The 21,795-nt window shown below is 43.4% G+C and overlaps 1 protein-coding gene and 1 long non-coding RNA gene across 3 annotated transcripts; one reads left to right on the top strand and one right to left on the bottom strand.

Moving 5' to 3' along the window:
* The first annotated feature begins 59 nt into the window (after window positions 1–59).
* Window positions 60–21,327, top strand: DNAJC11 (DnaJ heat shock protein family (Hsp40) member C11). Of its 2 annotated transcripts, XM_069782913.1 has the most exons (16): window positions 60–210; window positions 3,783–3,912; window positions 6,111–6,184; window positions 7,346–7,447; window positions 12,655–12,783; window positions 13,492–13,614; window positions 14,938–15,011; window positions 16,017–16,206; window positions 16,597–16,682; window positions 17,134–17,250; window positions 18,252–18,407; window positions 18,712–18,781; window positions 18,905–18,962; window positions 19,642–19,784; window positions 20,240–20,369; window positions 21,066–21,327. In XM_069782913.1, the coding sequence occupies exons 1-16, from the start codon at window positions 139–141 to the stop codon at window positions 21,089–21,091; spliced, it is 1,680 nt and encodes a 559-aa protein (XP_069639014.1). In that variant the 5' UTR covers window positions 60–138; the 3' UTR covers window positions 21,092–21,327. The 2 variants fall into 2 exon arrangements, with proteins under 2 accessions (XP_069639014.1, XP_069639015.1); XM_069782914.1 differs by lacking the exon at window positions 6,111–6,184 and having other exon boundaries at window positions 123–210.
* Window positions 3,908–11,327, bottom strand: LOC138685238 (uncharacterized). The gene is made up of 3 exons (XR_011324526.1): window positions 11,040–11,327; window positions 5,216–5,291; window positions 3,908–4,064 (listed from the first exon to the last, which is right to left on the bottom strand). It is a non-coding gene; the product is annotated as an uncharacterized lncRNA (long non-coding RNA).
* Window positions 21,328–21,795: the final 468 nt, after the last annotated feature.

The following is a 21,795-nucleotide window of genomic DNA, read 5'->3' as shown; positions in this document are numbered from 1 at the left end:
CTTTTAACCCGGGCGCATGCGCGGGCGTTCGGACCTCCGGTCCGCTGGGGGGCGCGCCGGCGGCGGGCGCCGCGCCTCGCGTCCGCTCTCGCGTCCGCCGCCGCCACGCCCGGCCGTGCGGGGTGAGAGGTCGGGAAGATGGCGGCGGCCTTGGGGGAGGAGGTGCCGGACAACGAGGACTACTACTCGCTGCTCAACGTGCGGCGGGAGGTGGGCCTGGCGGCGGCGGAGGGCTGCGGGCGGCGGGGCCGGGCGGTGGGGCAGGGCGGAGCGGCGGGGCCCGGCGGGCCGTGTGACCCCGGTGCCCGCCTGGCCTGGCCTGGCCGGGCCGGGCCGGGCCGGGCCGGGCCGCGGCGGGTCCTGGCGGGCGGGAGCGGGGCTGGGGCAGCCGCTGCCCCGGGAGCAGGAGTTCAGAAATCCGAAGCGGGATGGCGGGGTGGGAGAGCGGCGGGTGAGGCGTAGGTGGGTTGCGGTGAATGCTTCCGATTTGACTCTTCCCGGGGCAGAGGGTAGCTCGGCCCTGAGCCTCATCCCCGCGGGTCCGTGGGTCTCGTGTGCTTGTCTCTTTGGCTGCCTGTTCGTTCTGCTTTTAACCAGGGCTGTGCGGACTTCCCAGACGTTTCCAAATTGAAAATCATACGTGTGTTGCAGGGCATCTCGCTTAGCAAAGAAGGAGGATTAATACTCCCCGGTTTCATTTTTAAGGATAGATGGGTATTAGTTGGTGCAGTTTTGTTATGCTAGAACAGTTTGGAACATAATGGGAGGTAGCTGCCTTTCTTATAGTAATAATTAGGCAAATCGCCAAAGATCAGAGTGTATAAACTGTGCTATAGCTTGTTTCGTCAGGTGTAATAGCAATATATCTATACATACTCTCTATATGTGCGTACATATATCTATACAGACTTAACCGTTCAAACACATCGGCCTAGAGGTTAACGATTTGGGCTGAAGAAGGCTTTTGCTGAACTACTACTACTGCATATAATAGGAGTTCAGGACTTGGAAGCAATTCAGTCTTGATAGCTTGAAAAAATTATCTTTGGAGTTAATGTCGGTACTTGCTGCCTCAGTGGCAGCCTCCTGTGTCTCATTTGTGGAAATGTTCCACATTTCTGAAGGAAAAATGTGTAACAGTAACTCTGTTTGCAGAATTCCTGAATGCCATGCAGCAAAGTGTGCTCTTTTTAGAAAAACTTCTGTGCAACTCAAGCCTGAGTCTTGTTAAAAGCTGGTGGGCCATACTTGTAGATCACTCAACAGCTTTTGTAATTCACCCTCCCAAATGTCAGCCGTGTGCAGTTGTAGAGGTTAATGGAAAGACGTAGGAACCGCACAGGGGTTACGACTGCTTGGGAGATAAACAGCGAACGCTTAATAGTTAACTTAGCTAGGCTTTCAGCTCTGTGCTGGAGACCAGCAAATTCAGGTTTGGTACAGCAGGGAGCTGGAAACCAAGTTAAAATGGTCTTCGAGGGAGTAATTCCAACTGAGAGTAGTAGTTGCTTTCTTAATTACCCCTTGCTAATTAAATTCAGTAGTACTATCCTGCGTAGCAGTGGAATGCAGTGACTCGCATTTTTGTGTGCTGAGCCAACTTCGTGTGATGTGGTAGCTGAGCTTAAAATAATAGTTAACCACTGAACTTTGCAGCCCCGATGAGGAGAGTAAGCCTGCCGAGCCGTGATTTTCGTGTGTGTATGTATATAAATGTTTAATCTTTTATAGATTTCAATCCAGTAAAAAAGTGGTGACATGTTTGAGACGTTAAATGAAGCCATTTAAACCCCAAGTAGGGAGATGGGATGCCTTTTAATTTTGCCTGGAATTTTGGTAATAAAGATGTAACTTACGTATGATTATTTCTGACTTATGTATTTCATTGCAATTTGAAATGATGTCAGTATTTCTTTAGCGGTTTCTAAGAGGCTATTGCTCATGAAATATTGAGCTAATGACCCGAGCTATTCAATGATGATGAAAGGCCCAATCTAACATTTTATTGAACATGGCATTTATGAAAAATGAAACTGCTCATTTCTATTATATAATCAATAGCACATTAAACCATTTATCATTAATTTGATTAAAGAATGCCATTTTAGACCTATATGTTCCCCTGCCTTCTCAGTCGAGTTTAATTTCGATGTCCGAGAAAGCACAAGGTGGTAAAAAGAAAAAAAGCTAATCTGTAGCTACATTTACTGTCTTGGGGCCAGCAAATTTGGCAGGTCCCCTTTTGCTATATCACTTAGAAACATGAAATAGTACACACATGCAGAGAAAACATTTATTCTAAGCTGTCCTCAAAATTGAATGGATTTCTAGCTTTGGTACACAAATGAATGTGTTTCTTTGATGAAAACCCAGACTCTCCTTACCACAACTTGGAAAAAAGATGTTACTCTAAGAAACAAACCTTTGTTTCCACGGTGAAAGCTTGGAAACTGTGAAAGCTTCAATCACTGAAGAGTGTTAAGAGTAAATGGAATTTGTGTCTTTAAATTCCATTATCGAAAGTCATTTTCTGGATGCCCCCTTCTCGCTTGCCTGCGTTCTATTCCTGTCTATCGTAACCCCTGGCTGTAATAAAAGGGATGACATTTGCTTGAAGGAGGCCAGCAAGTACCCGTCATGTTGTTTCGGTTATTTTACTCTGCATATTTCTCCTGGTGCAGAGAAGTGGCTTCCTGCGCCCTGGGAGTTGAGTCTTGCCTGGACAGTTTTGTAACTGGCCGGTTGGTATCTCTGTGCAGCTGCATGCACTACCTGTGCCTCTCGGGGAAGTTCTGGCTGGTTTTGGCAACTGTGCTTCTAAGCAGGTGTTAACCAGCCGCCAAGGCATAGACGGCTGCTGCAATATAAGGACTGTTGCAGGAGCGAGATAAGACAGGGGAAGTTACCAGGAGTCTCTAGAGTCAAAAAATAATATTGCTGTGAGGTTGTCTCCTGAGAGATGGTAATGGAAGGAGTGGGGTTTTTATTCCATCGATTCTGAGAGCACCATCTGAAATCCCTTTCCACCACGTGTCTTTGGAATGAGGCCAGGTGCCGTCTGAAATTCCAGAGTGGTTGTGGTAAAGAACAGGGCTTTTTGTTTTTTCTTGATGCGTTTAGTGACACGCTGTTCTTCTGGTTACCCATCTGCTGCAGGTGAGTGTGTTTCTGCAGGCAGATGATGTGCCTTCCTTTCGTACAGCACGACAGAGAGCCCTTGCTGTATAGGAAGGGAGGTGCTAGAGAGCATGGCAGTGAAGGGGTGGATGTAAAACTGTAGGTTTACATTTCTTAGCTTTACTACTGTGGAAAGTCAGTGCTTTTGGATGGTTATAGTATCTACTTGAGGGTTTAAGCTGAAATATGAGTAGAATTTGATGTACATCTCTGGATTTAAGTGTTTTTATCCTGAGGTGACTATTTCTTTTGCTTTTCTGCATTTAATTGAGGAGACATTAGTTGTGTAATAACAATAATGTATGAACACAAATTGCTTGGGCGTTTTGTTGGGGTTTTTTTAACCTATCTTTTTATACCTAGGTATACACTGATGAGCTGTTGCTGTCACTTGTTGCACTATAAATAGTGTGGGAAATACTGGTGTGCATAATTGAACATTTTATTAACTTACGTAATGAAACAAAAGTCCATTATTGATTTTGTGTAAGTAAAAGTAGTGTAATACAATAGCTGATGGACTTCTCTTTTAGGGCTGATCTTGAGAATGGTCTTTTTTAAATAGCATTGGTTGTACTTTAATTCATTTTTACTGCTGTTCACAGGCCTCTCAGGAAGAGCTAAAAGCTGCCTACCGCCGACTGTGTATGCTCTACCATCCAGACAAGCACAGAGACCCAGAGCTCAAAACGCAAGCTGAGCGGCTCTTTAACCTTGTTCACCAAGCTTATGAAGGTCAGTGGAAGTCTGAAGTTTGCAGAAACTGTTTTCAGGGGTTGTCTAGAAGGAGGGCTGTGTCTTCGTGCTTTTTGAAAAGTATATATATTATTACAAAGTAATAATTAAATTTGCTGATGCTTAGCGATGCTTTGTTTCCTGATTCTGTCCTATAAATCAGAGGAGCAATGCAGTATAAATTCTTCAATGAACGAAATGTGGAGTCTCTGTCTTATTTCCTGCATGTCATAAATAATCTTTTCACCACTTCCCTTACTTCTGAAAAGACTTTCCCATAAGAGACTGAGGACTGCAAAGCTTCAAACAGAAAGACAATTTCATATTTTACTTTTGAACTGATACATCCTGAGTTTCTGTTCTCTATCAACTGGTTGCAGTCTCCATTGTTTTTCAGCAAGTTCTTCCATATGCTAAGACTGAGACAAGGACAGTAATTTCATCCAAGGATGCCAAAGCCCTTTAAAAATATTCTGAATTAAGCTGACATTTACTTAAATCCTGGTGTCACCATAGGTAATAAGTAGTGTAACGGAGGCACAAGGAAGTGATTTGTTAGAATTAGCTTGCAGCATTTTGCAAGTGTGGTAAGAGGCACCTGGAATGCAAGTGGATTAGAGGCTGGTAGGACTCCGCTGCATTAAAAAAACTGGTGCACCAAATGAGATGCTCTGTCCTGTAGCCTAAAGAGAAACTAAAGCAAAATGGTGAATAAATATTCCTCTATTAAACCTCAAAGATGAGCTAATTTTTTTTTTTTTTTTTTACTGTCATGTTTTCTGAATGATAAGCATTTGTTTCTTCCAGTTGGACTTGAACATGGGTAGAGTCTTTTACATTGTCCCTAGCTAGGTGTTAGGACATACGGAAGCTTTTGCTGGGGAGAACAGTGAAGGTCTTACATTGACGACATAGGGAATAAAAACTCAGGATGCTTCAATAATTTCATTTTAATGCGGTGAGTAGGTCTTACATTAGAGTCAGCTTTCCCTTTGAATTCTGTGTCTTTGCTTGGCTCTGTGTTGCAATGTATATGTAAACGGTTGTTCGTTTAGTACTAAATGTAAGCATAATACTTTACAAGCAAAAGTTTTGACATCTTGAAAATAAGCCACCCCGCCTCCTGCCTATTTTCTCCCCCTTCTCTTCCATCTCCTAATATCACACAAGAAAAGAGTTATTTTTTCAGAATTTATAAAAAATAGTATCTGCCTGTGACATTTAGCAAGTTCAATAATCTTCAAGTAGTTCAGATCAAACCTCAATTACTAGTATAAGCCTCTTTTTGCCTTAATATACACACCCAGCTCCCTGAAGACTCATCAGTTCCTCCACAGTCAAAAGACATGCATGATGATGATGAAGCTGATCTTGGAACCCTGTGGGAAAAATATGGATGATTTTTTAATTTTTTTGGTTTTCTTAAGGAAGGGTGTGGTATGAGAGATTATGCATTTAAATATGCCTTACATTTTGGAGAGTCTTCTTAATTCTGTGTGCAGTCTTTTTCCAAAGTAACTGTTCTGCAGTCTCCTGGTTTATTTTATTTTCTCCATTGCATTTTGTGACTTTTGGGGAGATTCAGATTCTGCATGCATTTTTGGAATTACCCTGTAGTTGATGTTTGGCAAGGCAGGAACTGCCTCATGGAAATTGCTTTGTTGGTGCTTGGCATGTCCCATATATTTGGACTGGGTGGGAAAAGATCAGTGGACAGGGATGGTAAGGAAGATCGAACAGAGGGAGTGAAGCACCAAAGAGCTTTGAAAGCTAGACAGAGGTGGGTGTCATTCCTGCTCATACAGTTTCCAGGGACTGCTATCGCTGAATGGCTAATAATCCCAATAATGCCATTAATTGTTAGAGGGCTTATGTCACCCTTCAGTCAAAGAAAGCAATATTAAAAAATCCTGCTGCATATTCAGTTAGTCTGCATGTCTCTTTTGTGTTCTTTTCACTTTTTGATTTTAGAAGTAAGGAAAAAGAAAAAGGAATTTGCTGGGGGGAAGAGTGAGTGTGTCCTGTTAATGTAGCATGTGAAAAGGTTAAAGGGAGTTAATGTAAAAATTGGATGCAACTGTAGAACAGCGTGTTTCCAGGATCTGTGCTTGAATTCCAAATAACACTAGTGTGTTGGTCTGAAATTCGAGGAGAAGACCAAAAACTGAGTTCTCTCCTCTTCTGATTTTAACTTGCAGTGCTTAGTGATCCACAGACCAGAGCCATCTATGACATATATGGGAGGAGAGGACTGGAAATGGAAGGATGGGAGGTGAGAGAAATTTAGCACCTTACGGCCAGTGGAACTGACTAAACCCACCTTTATCTGACATTCTTGTTATATCGAGCTGCACTGACACCTTGATGGTAATAAATGCCTGTTTGTTTGAAGGCATCCCTGTTTAGTTATTTCTGCCTCTCTCCATCTCTGCTGAAACACCATGATGGATTTTCAAAGAATACTTGGGTTTTTCACTTGACAAGAGAACAATAAACCTGACATTCAGAGTTCCCTAATAGGATATTACCGTGACAGGCAACATCTTTGTCTGAGAAAAATGCGTCGTTATTGTCCATCTAGTCTCATCTTTTTCATCTGAAACTTTTTTTCCCAGCATCAGCTAGCCTCTGAGTTTGAAATTACTTTTTCTTTCTGGGCTCTTTGGGGTTGTTTGGTTTTGTTTGGTTGGTTTTTATGGGCTTTGAAAGAGAACTTTTCCATTTGTGGCTTTCCTGTTGTTAAGTCCCCTTGCTAGCCTCTGCCGGTCTTAGTTGATTGCACTACGCTGCTTGCTGCAGAATATATTGTATTGGGTCAGGCCAGTGCAGAGGTCAAGTTTGGAGTTAGTAGCAAGACATGGGGAGCAGTGGCAGTGCGTAACAGACGTTTTTGAGCTGCCTGTGGCAGACTTGATCTTATTTTGAAAAGCTGAATCCATACCTAGAGCCATACCTGCTTAAAACCTTCATTTCCTGAGCCATGTAAGGGAAACAGACATGAATCAGTGTAGCCTAAAATCACAAAACTCTCACTTAATCAGTTTACCTCAGGCCAGAAGCTTTCAGTTGTTTTCATTTTTTTTTCTCTAGCCCTAGTACAGAAGTTAATGGATAGCTGTTGGTAACGGTTGTGCTGCAGTATCTTGTACTTGTGGTTTGAAAGCTATTTGCCCTGGTTTTGTCAAGGAAATAGAAATAACAAGACCATTTTCCCTTCTGTCAAAGCATGGGGTTTTCTCTTGTGCCTGCCATTTGATCTGGCCCGAGTGTTTGCTTCCAAACTCTGAGTTCAGAGTTTGCAGGGTGGCTTACAGCAGCAGCAGGGACAGCATGTTAGAGCGTACCAGGTCAGTGGACCTCCGTCCCATCAGCAATGCAATACCCTGAATACCTCTTTCTGGTAATCTTCTGTTTTTAATTTCTTTTTGAGCAGGTTGTGGAAAGGAAGAGAACTCCAGCTGAAATCAGGGAAGAATTTGAGCGTTTGCAGAGAGAGAGGGAAGAAAGAAGACTGCAACAGCGAACTAATCCAAAGGTAGGCAAAGACTTCATCCTAGGGTCAAGGGTGAATCTGTAAATTATTACGAATATGCAGGGTGTGATTAGCCTAGATGAGAGGCTATAGTAAATAGCCCCTTAGGTATCTACACTTAGTGAGTTACTTTTCCTGTTTTGAATATTCAGTTTCTCTGGGCAATGTAGGGAAAACAGCTAATTTTTTTAACAGTAATCCTCTATTGAAAGTTCCTTTTCTTTATTTCGTTGAAACATGTAGGAGCAAAATACCTGTTTCAGCAATTTCAAGAAAACAGACCTAACACTGAAATGTTTATGATTTCTTTCCAAGTATTCCAAATACAATGAAACTCCCTGCAGTTACCTGATGAGTTTCCCTTTGACACTGCTGTAGTGTCGCAACAATGCGGGGAGATATTCAAACGCAGCTTTGAAGCCAATGAAAAATGCAAGGCAGCTACCAAACCAGCTGGGTAGCAGAACTCTTCTGGCTGCAGCACAGTGAGCAAAACCAACCTGAACAGGATTGGGGTCTTGCCAGTTTCACAGTTAGTGCCTGTACTAGGAAAGCTTGATTGCACTCTCAGGATGAGAATCATTGAGTATTCCATTCACATCTCTCAGTCTGTTTGAGCAGCCATAAACTGACACTAAATGACCCACCTCGCAGCTGAATCTTGGCTGTTCAGAGATGATCAAGAATACCGTGTTGAGAATGATGTTCTCATGGTAGCGTTGGGATGGCAGGGAGAGGTGGAAATGACGATCGGCCGCTGCTTCCTCTGTCACCTGCTGCGACTGGAATACTCCAATAGTTTAGAATGCTAACGGCTTTGCTGGCTCTTGACTTGATAAGTATGCTAGGCAAACCCTGGTTTTGTCAGGATTGTCACGGACTGAGGTTTCAAAGCTTGTTGAATCACAAAAATCTTGGTTCTCATGCAGTGAATGACATTATCCAAGGGCTGCATATACACTGGCCAAATGTATTCATACTTTAGTTTACCTGTATCTATATTTTTCTCGGGTTTTTTTGCTTGAACTATCAGAAACCATTTTGTACCTATTTTTTGAAAAGTGTTAGAAATCCGTTTATTCTATGCAGTATGGAAGTGGTCCGTGGTGGGGGAGCCTTAATTTTACTCTGTCTACCCGAAGGTAACCGTACAGATATTTATGTAGACCAATTTTGTTTGTCTTGAAAAAATAAACTGTAATGAGACATCAATTTTTGTTTTATTTGTAAATGCTTCTATCCTTGATGGAAAACTGGGTATCCCCAGAGCTCTCACTGCAGGCTTGCATTCAATGCAGATTCTGCATCCTGAAGCATGGGTGGCTGTACTCTTCTGATGGCTTTGAAAGAGGAGGTCTCCTGTGTTGTTGTGTTCACGCATGGACCTCTAAAGTGTTGCAGCATAACTTGCGTAACCTGAGAAACAAACTACCAGTTGATTAACTACTATTACTGTTGGTTTTGGAGGTTGATGGTATTTTCATGGCCAGCAGTTTAAAATCACAGTGTTTTCTGATTGGACAGAAGAGTACAGTAATGCTTAGGACTGTATCAGAAAAATGTCCATCCGAGAAGACCTGTAATGTTTTGAGATATTCACCTTGGCACAGACTTTGGATCTGTGCTGGTCTTAGCAAAGCAAAGGACTAATACAGATCACCAGGCTGTTGTGGATAGTGCACAGATACTGAGACCTTGTTTGTACTGGAAGGGTAAATAAGCATAAGGTGTTACATGAATAACTGCTGACAACATTACTGCAGGCAGGAAGGGATTCCTGGATGCCACTAAAGGGGCAAGTCGAACTGTCTCTGCTGGAGATGGAGGGTGATTGGGGTCAGAAGGGTATTCTGAGAGAGGGTGATGTTTATCTCCACCTCATGATTCTCTGTGACTTCAGGAATTTGACATTTTGTCTGGGCGCCTCGCTGTGGCTGTGAGCCGTAAAAAGTGGAGCTGCATTGTAAGCCTCAGCCTCTGTGTCCTGTGATAAAATTAGCCATCTGGGTGTTTACAGCAATTGCTGATTGGCAGCCTATAGAAATGTCTCTCCAGGCAGTGTTCCTGTGGAATTAGGTAGCGCAGCTGTGATCATTTCATACACGAACGCAAGTTATTTTAAAATTTCCAACATTTTGTCAGTTCTATAAAACGGTTCCAGCAAAATAAAGCATTTTCACCAGAAATGTTGAGCAATAACCAGATGTAGGCAATTTGGCAGGTTTCGAATTGAGTCTATTATTTGCTTTTAGAGCTTCGTTCCTGCTTTCAAAGATGTGCAGAAGGGTTGAAAAGTTCATTACTTGATTTGAGAAGAACCGCTTCCTGTTAGGAGAAATTAAATCCCATTATTTTCCTGCTGCGGAAGGTCAGCGTCTAAGAGATGCGGGTCCCTCAAGGCTTAGTCTGGCACAGCTTCCATATGTCACCTTCCAGAAGGTAAATCCCTAAGAAAAGAGGCAAGGAGGGAGTATATTCTTCTCTGGCACACCTCTTAATTCCAGCAGTAAAGTCTGTTTCGTATTCGCAGGATGGCAAATAAAGGTGATTTTAAAAGAGGATACCAGGTATCAACTCTGATGGTTCTGTAGCGTTGTTCCCCAGCTTCCCGTCCTGCTGAGCTGGTGTGCTTTGCAGCATGTCGCATGCGTGCACCGCTGACTTCTGAGCAGAGCTTTACAGCTTTTTCCCTGCTGCTCTTTCTTTGGGGAGGGCTTTTTCATTTCCAATGGTCTGAGCAGGTGGCTGATGGGGAGTTGCGAGCAGCAGTGGTCCCCTCTCTATTATCCGGTGGCATAGGGGGTGCTGTCGTTCTCTGGGAATATTTTTAACTTTACCATCTGCTGCTTTTCCTGTGCTTGCCCCCGAGCCAGTTTCCTGGCCAGGATCTATAGACCTCTGAGGGTGACTTCACCTGCTCGGCGGGAGGTGAAATGTCTGCACGGAGTCCACCGCTCACTTCAGCGAAAGGCAGCTGAATAGAAGATCTGCTGAGGAGGCAGGGAGGGAGTGGAGACGCTCCTTTCCTCTGAATGGGTCTTGTGGATTTTCATGGATAGGTTCAGATGTTTACCTTTTTTCGTTGGGAAGGATATTTGCTCTGAAATTCATAGGTGTGAAAAAGGAAATCATAAGATTTTGAGTATGACTGAAAGAAAGGAGGTGCAATGAATTTCAGGAATGTGTGTGGACCTTGATCCATCTTTACAAAGGGTACAAGCATTGCAGTATGAGTAAATGTAGTATAGTAAGGTGTTTTTCAGTGTTTGGGGTTTTTTAGTGCAAATTCTTGAGAAAGATTTACTGCTGCTTATATTCCAGTCTGAGTTGAAAACACACAATTTTCTGTCTTTTTACCATTCAAATTCAGCATGCTTACTACTCAGCATGCTATCCCTTGTTTAAAAATGTTTAACTTGGAATTTAAGGTTGCAGTCTGGCAAAGGTTCTGCGCTGAGTGTGGCGCTCCACATGGAAAGCCTTTCTTTCCATCCTGCCTCTGTTAGGAAAGATCTTGGGTTTTATGCTTCCTTGAGTTGAAGAGCATCAGGGAAAAATTAAAATAGTTCTCTCTTTTGTTAAAATAAACGCTCACCTGTATCGAGACATGTTCGGGTGGCCGCTCTGGAGTGCATTTGCTGGAATTTCATTGAGTGGAGTTGGCACTTTCTGTTTCTCTTGGGCTGTTGTACTCCGTGTCTTTCCAGAGGGCTGGAGAGCAGCACAGGGCTGCGCTGCTTCCTAGGCAGTTGGCGGTTTTGCCTTGCTTCGCTCTTAATTTGGCCTCGTTTCAAGGCACAGCACAGCGTAGGAGTGGGCTGAAACTGAAGACGCTGTAGCGTCTGGAGAGCAGATCCCTTGAAGGTGACTTTGCAGATGGTTCCTGAAAAGTAGTCTTCTGCATAAAGGGCAGGAGCTCGTCCTTGGTGCTGCCACAAACAGAACGATGAGCGTAATTGCTTTGAAATTCACCAGCCTGCCAAGAGTAATCTGTAAACAGTTGGGGCACAGCCCCTCTTCCAGAGTTCTCCTGGAAATAATCACACCTTCCTGTGTTAAAATATTTATCCAATTTTTTGCTGTGCAAGGAATCAGAAAATAAACGTGGAGAAGAGGTCGGGAATCTCCACAGCAAATAAATAGTTGGGAGCCAAACCAGAAAGAAGTTTTGAGTCCTGTCAGACTCTGCAATTCTTCTTATATTTATGGTTCAGCATTTGATTAGAGTGGAGTGAGCAAGGAAAAATGCTCACTCAGGTTGAAATAAGAATTTATTCCATCCACACTTGGACTGTGTGTGAGTGGGTTTTGTACCTACGCAGCTATTGAGTTTCTTTATACAAATTGCTTGGGGTTCGTTCTGTGCTTCTGCACAGAGGGTTGGTTTTTTTATTGCAACTGGTACATTTTATATGAGGTGGAATGCTGTTTAATAGGTCTATAGGGAAGGTTTCCAAAGCCTCTTGAAGTTATATGACCCAGACAAGGATCTAATCATGCCCTTTTCAAATAAACCCACTCTTGCAGTTAGTCTGAGTGAGCACAGCAGCAGGTAGCCAGACTATTTAGCTGTGGCCTAGTTTTTTGTAGGAATAAGCTTTCTTTCGTCTGAGAAAGGAAGTATTTACCACTTCCTAAAAGTCTCCCTTTGTCAAGCTTTTCTTCTGATTACAAGATATAAACTAGGAAAAAGAAAACTAAATTTTTGACTAACGAGGTCAATTGCAAGTGAATGTTGGCAGCTCTAAATTGTTTCAGATAACTCAAAGAAGAAAGCATTTAGAGGATTTCTGGCCAAGTTCCATGGAAGAAAATCAATTTCTAAAATATATTATTTCAACTTTAAAATACTGACAGAGCAGAGTCAGTTGTGGGGGAAGAAGAAACCTGCTGTGTGAAAGTGTTCTACCTACTTCTGTAATGTGTCACAATAGGACTACCTACTAGTATTACAAGTTGCAATCCTGCTGACAAATTGTCTTTTATCAAGTTTATTTATGATTTATATTGCTGTTTTAGAATATTGTGATCATTAATTTTTGTTTGTCTTGAATGTGTAAGAAATGCATTTTAAAGTGGAAAAGGTAATAGCAGAACAAGAAAAAAAACGCAAAAAAAATTAAACATGTACAAGGACTGTTTAGCCATTTGGCCTCTATATGTTGGATGTTTGTTAATGCTAAGTACTTGTTTCACTTGTCATTCCTTAGGGAACAATTAGTGTTGGAATAGATGCCACTGACCTCTTTGATCGTTACGACGAAGAATACGAAGATGTGCCTGGGAGCAGCTTTCCCCAGATTGAGATAAACAAAATGCACATATCCCAGTCCATTGAGGTAAGGAGGGCAGACACTGCTGCTGGTGTGGAGCAGGGCCTGAGCTAATGAGGCACTACCGTGCAAAGCAACGGGAAATGAAACACTGCTCAGGGGGTTCTCATCTTGATTTATGGAAGGATGCGATTACCAGTCTGGGTGGGAAGAGGAAGGTCAGTTCCAGCAGGACTGCGTGTTGACTGTACAGCGTGCATTTGCGTGACTCGTTTGTAGGCTACAGCGCTCCTGCCTCCTAGCACAGAGGCTCAGTCATGATTGAAAACAGGTATCTACTTCTCACTGAACATGGAGTGTTTAGTGTATGAAAATGAATGGTGCCCAGTTTTGAGGATGTGGGGTAAGGAAAAGAAAGGGGAGCGTTTCCTCTGTTCCAGAGAGGTGACGAAATTTAGTCTGCTAGTGACATTAGAAGGGTTTGCAGCTCAGGGTCAGGACTTTAAGGTGGTACATTAAAGGTGTCACAGATGTCTGGTACTGTAAGAATTATCTCACTTTTTGCCGTACTTGATCTTTGACTACAAAATTTAGAGCAAGTGTGGCCATGTCTGGTTTAAAGACCTGGGCTCAGTGGATGACAAGGAGTCACTGGAGAGTTACCTTTTTCTCTGCGCTTACACTCACGGCGGTCGTGATTATGTCCTTGCAGAATAAGCACTAAATGTGTGAATTGGGATCAGACTAATTGGTAACAATATATTCATTTTTCAGGCACCGCTGACTGCCACGGACACAGCAATACTGTCTGGTAACCTTTCCACCCAGAATGGGAATGGAGGTGGATCGATTAATGTTGCTCTGAGACGAGTGACATCTGCCAAGGGATGGGGAGAGGTAAGAGTACTAAGTGTTATGCATTTTTATATCCAGTCTGTTTCAGGCTGCTTGGATTAGTTACCTAGTGTTTATTTTCTTTAGGGAACTTTAGTTCTGTTTTATCTCTCATTTTCTATGTTCTGTAGAATGTAGAAAAAGGAATTCTCAAAGGAATTTGAGAAAAAGGGACGGCCAAACTTTGTTTTTTCTTAATTTTTTCCCCTTTCCATTTGTCCACGCATTTTTGGAGTTCACTTGTGCTGACAGAATTGTTACCTGTTGTCTCCAGCCTTCCTAATTTCACTGTCTGAAGGTTCTCAGGTGCCTTCCGGTGCTGTGAGCATGCACCTTAGGGCAGCATGATAGTTTGCCTTCACTTCAAAAACTGCTTGGCTCACAAGGGAAGAAGTTATGGGGGAAAACAGTTTGACTCCCAGGAAGATCTGATCTAAGGAGCTGGAAGGTCCCACGCTACCACCTGCACGCTGTGCCTCGCTAGACCGGTGGCTTTGTTTGAGATGCTCATGGCATCGCTGCTACGGCTGGCAGGCAGCTTGCTTTCTGCACCTTCCTTTTTGCACACTGGCTTCTGCTAACCTGTTTCCTCAGCTTGTGAGAAATGGGATTTTTCCCTCTTGTTTGAGAATTCATAGACTGGAGGCATTTGATTTGCATTAGGATTTCATAATATTGGTAATACAGGAGCTTGTGGATATTGTCGTGAGTCAGTTGACTAAAAAAGTCTTAAAAAAACCCGTGCAATAAACTTACTTGGGAGATGCAGATGTAGTAGGAACTGCTTTTGCAGGTTTTGTCATGAAAAGTGTCAGGTCTAAGAACTGCTTCCGTTAGTGAGACTGAACAGCATCAAATAAACATTGAATAGCAGCCCTGGAAGTCACCCAGACTAGTGGGTGAAGCAGCAGGTGTGTTTTGCAGATGCTGAGACGGTGCAGCAGCAGAAGTGCTGACAACATTACTATGAGGCTGTCCTGTGAAGGACTCTTACCCTCAGAGGGCAGCAGCCAGGCCTTGCTGTTTGCTGTTGTGAGGCTGCAATGGAGGCGTTTTCTCCATTTTCACTGGAGCAACCAGAACAGGTGCTAGTAGTAGTAGCTTGTAGCACTATGGAACTGGCTTTGTTTTACTCATGAGGACCCTACTCAGTCAGACACCTCTTATTCTGAATGCAAAGCTAGCAGAAAAGAATGGATGCTGAAATACATGGTCAATGTTACTCACGTGTAAAATGTCTGTGACGTAAATGACACTTGTGAAGTACTTGGTCACTGTTGTAAAAGATGTTTTCTTCTAACAATTTGGCATTATGCATTTCAACAGTTGGAGTTTGGAGCAGGAGACCTTCAGGGACCTCTCTTCGGTCTGAAGATATTCCGTAATCTTACACCAAGATGGTAAATATTAGAAAAATGGTCTAATGGTTAATATTCCACGCTAAGGAACTAAATGGGTTGAATTCTTTTCCATGTTGATTCTGGATTTGTTTTCTGTTCTACAATATATGGTATTTCTTCTTCAGACTTAAGGTTGTGCTTTAGTATTGATCAAAATGCTTGTACTCTTTTTGTGTGTTGCTGTCCTCCGTTTTGATACCTCCAGTGTAAGGAAGGTCTGTGTTCCACATCCTTAGATTTTGTACTTGATCTTGTCATGAATTCGTGATACCTGAGGCATGGTCTCACAATCAGAGCCACAGAAGTTTGCTCTGGGAGCAGAACAAAAAAATTGGGGAGCTCTTCTGGGGCTTCCATGTGTGAGCTGAAGTTTCTGACAGGAATAGAGGAGATGATATGTCATATTTTTAGGGAAATGATGCCAAATTTGCCACTAGTGTGGTGTCTGTTTACAAATGAACAGAGGTCTCAAGTTGCAAAGGAGGGTACAAGGTAAGGGCTGTGATTGTAGACATATGCTAGAGTGCTAGAGCATCGTAGGTACCAGTGTAGACTTCCTTCTTTTTATATTTTCTAATTTAGTAATGCCATTCCTCAGAGCTTGTACAGGGATCTTGTTCTGCGTAGAGTCCTTTATTGCTGGTTTTTGGAGCTGATGCTTGAGGATTATTAAATAGCAGGACTGCTATCTTCTAGCAGCCAAGTGTGCTGCCTTTACAGAAGAGCAGGACTTTTATCTGCCTAGGGCGAGAAGGGTAAAGGCTGAAAGGTAGCCTGCTGTGTTGCGGCACAGACCAATAAATTAGGGCATGAGCTCGCTCTTCTGGGTGGTGCTGTGGTCAGTACGGTCTAAATTAGTTTTGAGTTTTTCCTGAAACCCTCGGGCATTGTGCTCTTTGCAGGATATTCTCTGCATATTCAGCAAGGCTCTTGGGCAAGAAGGAATTTGAGGCCATCTGGGAGCCTGTGTTTTATCACTGATGGGGCTTTCCTTATTTCTCCTAGTTTCATCACTACAAACTGTGCCCTGCAGTTTTCGTCGCGTGGGATCCGCCCAGGCCTCACCACGGTTCTAGCCCGCAACCTCGACAAGAACACAATGGGGTACTTACAGTGGCGGTGGGGCATCCAGTCAGCCATGAACACTAGTATTGTCCGGGATACAAAGACCAGCCATTTCACCGTGGCGTTACAGGTGAGAGTCCTGTTGCTGTACACAGGGGACAGCGATACCACCCTGTGGGAGAAAAGTGCCTCAGCTTTTCTGCTCTAGCAGTATTTTCGCATGGGACTAGAGGATAACGGAGCAGTTGGTACTGTCTTGTATGAATATGTAACATAGGTAACCAGCTGCATTTGGCAGAACGCAACACTTTGCACCCAACATCGTCATCTCTAATGTGGATCAGCTCAGATTAGGGTCAGGATGCACAACACAGACTGCAGAGGTTGCAGGGTGTGGCGTGTAAGTGGCAAGCATTGCTATGTTTTCTGTGCTACTTAAAGGATAAGAAAGGAAATTTGAGGGAGCATTCAGTGGTGGCAGAGGGTATGTTTTCATACATTTGTGCCTCTTGTATTTCAGCTGGGAATCCCCCATTCTTTCATGATGGTCAGTTATCAGCATAAGTTTCAGGATGAGGATCAAACACGAGTGAAAGGCTCTCTCAAGTAAGTGTGCAAGAGGAAATTCACATTGCTCGCAGCCTGAAGAATCTGTCCTGTCCTGCTGTTGTAGGCCTCCAAGTTCCACACAAATCAAATGCTTCTGTGGTCTTTGGGAATCTGCTCTTCATTAATTAAATCTGGTAAATGCTGAAGTGAATGTCTTGAAGGCTTAGCTCTGTGTGCCTCTTCGGATAAGTGGAACTTAAAATATTTGTGTGTGGTATCTCTATATCATCACCAATAAGAAAGCCAGAAGTTCTTGTAGTCTGTTTACTACTTTACAAGCTGAAAAGGCTAATTTCATCTTGTAGATACACCGTGAACCTTCCAGTAGCCAACATTTGCTGCAGAGAGGTGTATTTCCATGCTTTACTTGTTGGGAAATTACAGGATTCAGTAAAGAGAAATTCAGGAGTCTTCTCTGTCTTAGCAGTTTTTGGTTCTCTCGTTCTAGGGCGGGTTTCTTTGGGACCATAGTGGAGTACGGAGCAGAGAGGAAGATTTCCAGACACAGCATTTTAGGAGCCACCGTCAGTGTTGGTGTTCCCCAAGGAGTGTCTTTGAAAATCAAGTCAGTTCAAGATTACAACTCTAGATTTCAGAGGCTGACCATAACCTGCATAATTCTATTTCCAGTATTCAGGTGGGAAGGTCCCAGTCTTAGGGTAATACAGGTATATTGATATATCACTATGAAAGGTTGCAGCTGCCCTCACCTCTAATATAAGTGGTGCCCATCGGAAGCAATGTGTGCCTTCTGCTGGTGTTACGCTGAGCCTGAGCCACCTCTTTCAGGACTAGTGTGTGTGCGTGCATCAAAATATTCTGAAAATACAGCTTAAAGTAAGGTTTGGAGCATTATGGTAAGTGGATGGAAGATTTCTGAAAATATTATCGATAGAAATGTATTTAATTGCATTCCATTTTTAAAACACTGTACGCAAGTATATACTTGAATTAGTGAATTATCATTAACTAATCTAGGTGATTATACTATTAATAAGATGCAGTTCACAAAGAGGGGCGGAACTCCCTTAAGGGTTCCTATACTGTAGTGCATTTTTAATTGGTGCCAGCAGAGGGCGAGCCAGGACGCAAAAACTGTAAAGAAGCCCTCTGTCCCAAGAAAACCAAAGTTTTCTAAAATAAATATTATTGTAAGTGTCAGAAAAATATTAATGTACTCCTCCCCTGAAGGCAAATGCTGGTGTTGTGCACATAGACCTTTTCTCTAGGCGTTTTCTTTTCTTTTTATGATGATGGTAGTCCCTTTCCCTGGTGAAATTAATGACCAAATAAATTCTCCTAAGATTAAAAAAACACTTTAGAATGGTCAGGTACTACCCCAAGAGATGTCTGCTACATAAAAGCCTGGCTATGGGTGGTGTCAGCTGTCTGTCTCACTGTTGTCTTGTTTCAGTTTATCAGATTTTCACCTTTTTGAGCTCATCATTCAGCTCTCCTTTGGTTCAGCAGTTCTTCAGCAGCATACCCTGCTGCTAAGTGTACTTAATCAAGCACATTAAACTCTGCATTTCCTCTTACCTGTCACTCTGTTCTTTTTTGCTCCAGGTTGAATAGGGCTAGCCAGACCTACTTCTTCCCTGTCCACCTAACAGATCAGCTGCTTCCCAGTGCTGTATTCTATGCCACCGTGGGACCTCTAGTTATCTACTTCGCCATGCATAGGCTAATCATCAAACCCTACCTCAGGGCACAAAAGGAGAGGTAAGCTCGCAAGACTGTGTTTTAAATTCAGAGCTGGGAAGTCCCATGCAAGTGCTTCTGGGAGCCTGGTGCAAAGGCTGGAATATCCAGCTGAGGCACTGTGGTTCACTATATCATCAATACTACTGAGTTCTGGAAGCCTACAAAAATAGCTTGAAAGGTGGGCAAGAACCTTAAAACTGAGCTCATTTGTGTCAGGTTGTGGGCCAATTGTAATTGGGGTGGGTAAGTAGACATCTGCCACTTTGTGGCTGCATCCCATCCACTGTGTAGACCTGATGTGATGTTGACTTCCTTACGCCAGAGAGCTGGAGAAGCAAAGGGAGAATACAGCCAGCGACATCCTTCAGAAGAAGCAGGAGGCTGAAGCTGCGGTGAGTTTTTCCTGTAACTAATCTTTCTTGGTTAAAGGAAGCTCTTTTCACTCCGGGCTTTTCCCTTTTGGACGCAGTGTCTGACAGGGCTTGACTTTTGCTCTGCCCCTTGTGTTGTGACAGGTTCGGTTAATGCAAGAGTCTGTCCGGAGGATAATTGAAGCGGAGGAAGCCAGAATGGGTAAAGATTACAACACCATTTACTTGTTCCATAAATTTGGAGAGAGGAGGGAACAATACAAAGGCTGGGTGGTACAGGGGGGAGAAATGCAAGGTACTCTTTCTTCATTTCCACTCCTAATGAAGCACAGCATAATTGCTGTTGTGCACGTAATGGGGAAGTTCTGTTACGCTTTGGCTTACGGTGCCTGAGTGTAGTAGGGATCCACTGAACATTCTGTTGGGACAAGCTGTGAGGTGGGTCAACAGGCTGAAGACAGTAGTCTGGATTCACTTCTCCACAAGAGAGAGGTGTATGTATAAATACGTGCAAAAGTTATAGTCTGAAGTTTAGGTTTCACTGGTCTCTAACTTACACAGTTTGCTCCTGGATCATAACAGAAATCTGATTTCTGATGTGCTAGCAATTTCCAAGCAAATGTTTCAAAGTGAACTGACATCCACTTGGATTGCCATGTCAGCGTGGCGTTGAAGTCACGTCATTCTGTCCTAGTGCTGAAGATTGCTAACAAACACGCAAGTAGAAATGTTCTTCTGTCTTGAGAAGCATGGGTCCAGGCAAGGAGAGTTTAAATGTCATTGAAAGCAAAAGAAAATGCTGGGATGGTCTTTTCATCAGTGTCTGCCTAGCTGTCAGTGGGAAGCCTTTCATCACATCTCTGATTTCATGTGAAATGCAGGTTTGATTGTAGTCAACGCCTGGTATGGGAAGTTTGTTAATGACAACAGCAGGAAGAATGAGAAGGTGAAAGTAATAGATGTGACTGTGCCCCTGCAGTGCTTGGTGAAAGACTCTAAACTCATCCTTACAGAGGCATCCAAGGTACGTAGCTGTTCTGTCAAAGCCCAGACTCAAGGGCTCCAATGTGTGACTCAGAGTTTCAACTGAACCGTATGCTGTCCTGCCAGGGGATTTCTCCAGTGTGCTTGAAGCTAGTGACTCTAGATCAATTTACAGTGTTACGAATGTCCAGGAACTTCTGTTTCTCTGGGCATTTCCAGTGCCAAACAAAACAGCATCTCCATATCTGCAGCGTGGGACAGTGTCTGTTACAGACTCTGGGGCTGTACACCAGAAACTTCCCAAACCCCTGATTTTCTCTTTTCTGCCATTAGAACTTGTGGAGGCGATTCCTTAGCTTGTTGTCTCATCTCATTGGCAACAAAACTCCCTTTTTTTAATGACACCTCACTCTGGCAGTAATAAATGGTTTGGGTCGGTTGAAGAGCTGTGAAAGTCCACTCCCTGATGCTCAGTCTGTCCTTCTCTGGTTCAAGGCTGGGCTGCCAGGTTTCTACGACCCCTGTGTGGGTGAGGAGAAAAGTTTGAAAGTGCTTTATCAGTTCCGAGGAGTTCTGCACCAAGTGATGTCAGCTGACAATGAGGCCCTTAGGATACCAAAGCAATGTAAGTAGCAAGGACCACCCTGCTTCTTCCTTCAGGAACCAGTAAAGGACTGCTTCAGCTCTGTGTGGCAAAGTGCACAGAACTGGGGTTCTGGGGTTCAGAACTGGGGTTACTGAAATGGGCTGACCATGATAGACCTCTGGAGTATGACCTAAAAGAGCTCAGCAGCACCACTGCAGCTGTTTTTACCAACTAACCTTATATATCTAACTGGAATTAGAAGCAGAGGCATCCTGCAGCTGCCAGTGTCCCTGCCAGGCAATTCACAACATCAGATTGCCCTTTGAGGACTGAATTGAATGTATGAAGGCAAGTTGGAGGCCTGAGCCAGATTTCTTCCTCATCCCCATTTATCTATCTGCCAAAATATTTTCCCTGCCCTAACAATTTTGTGAAACTGGTATCTGCTAGTGACAACATTTACCGGTACCCCTGTAGTTCTGGGGAGTTGGCTAAAGGGCACAAACCTCGTGTTTACTCTAGACCAGCTCCCTAGCCCAATTTAAGAAGCACAAGAAGCACATCCAACTTACAAAGCTTCCATAAGTACGTTGGAGGTGTATATGAATCGTGTTTAATTAGCAGCCAGAAATGTTGCGGTCTGTCCCTGGTACGGTGGCAAGTTCAAGCTAGGACGTGTCTTGTCCAACAGAAATGGCATGTGTCTATTTAATTGTTCTTATTCTTATCCGACAGCTCACAGAATCGATGCAGATGGCTAATGTGGTGAGAGCGTGCGTGTCCATTACAGTACCTGGGTCAACGGAAACTACAAAACCTTCCCCCGGATGCTACAAGTTTGAACAGAGACATTTTTATTTTTACTATCCATGTAGCAGGTGGTGTCCTACCAGTTATGTTAGGAGGCAAAATGAGAGAACCTGCTTCTACAGGTGGCTCCAAGGCAATACTTCTCTGAATTGTGGCTGAGTAACCAATAAAGCAACGTGACTCTGAATGCGCAGTGCTTTCTGCTGAGGTTGTGCGAGCGGGCACTGAGCACCACCCGTCACGCAGCCAAGTCTTTCCTGCTGTGATTTGGCCACGGTTTGTTTGTGCGGTCTCACGTCTATCTTCTTGCACTGAGCAGGGAAGAAGACCTGTTGTTCTCCCTTCTCCACATACTTCCTGGGGTAGGTAACATACCTTTTTCTAGTCCTGAGGGGAAGTTAAGTTCTCTGGCCACCTCCTGGAAGGCCTCTGTGTAAATCCTTTTGTTGGAAAGAGGACAGAGATTGTTTTCCATCTCAAATGTGTATTTGAAATGTACTTGTTAAGAACAAGTATGTTTGGAATGGAGTTCTTTGCCTTTTGTAGTAACATGGACCTCTTCAGTGTGAATCCATCCAGCTGCTAATTTCAAACACTGCTATTGCAGACAAGGACATGGGGTATAATAGTCTTATTAATTCTTCTGCCACCTAGA

Source organism: Haliaeetus albicilla, chromosome 4 (assembly GCF_947461875.1).
Source record: "Haliaeetus albicilla chromosome 4, bHalAlb1.1, whole genome shotgun sequence".
NCBI lineage: Eukaryota > Metazoa > Chordata > Aves > Accipitriformes > Accipitridae > Haliaeetus > Haliaeetus albicilla.
The sequence above is the reverse complement of the archived record's forward strand: the minus strand, read 5'-3'. Positions and strand labels throughout refer to the sequence as shown.

Coding starts and splice junctions, on each gene's coding strand:
- DNAJC11 (XM_069782913.1), top strand. CDS start 139: ATGGCGGCGGCCTTGGGGGAGGAGGTGCCGGACAACGAGGACTACTAC. Junction 12,784..13,491: donor ACATATCCCAGTCCATTGAG/GTAAGGAGGGCA, acceptor TTCATTTTTCAG/GCACCGCTGACTGCCACGGA. Junction 18,408..18,711: donor CTCAGGGCACAAAAGGAGAG/GTAAGCTCGCAA, acceptor TCCTTACGCCAG/AGAGCTGGAGAAGCAAAGGG.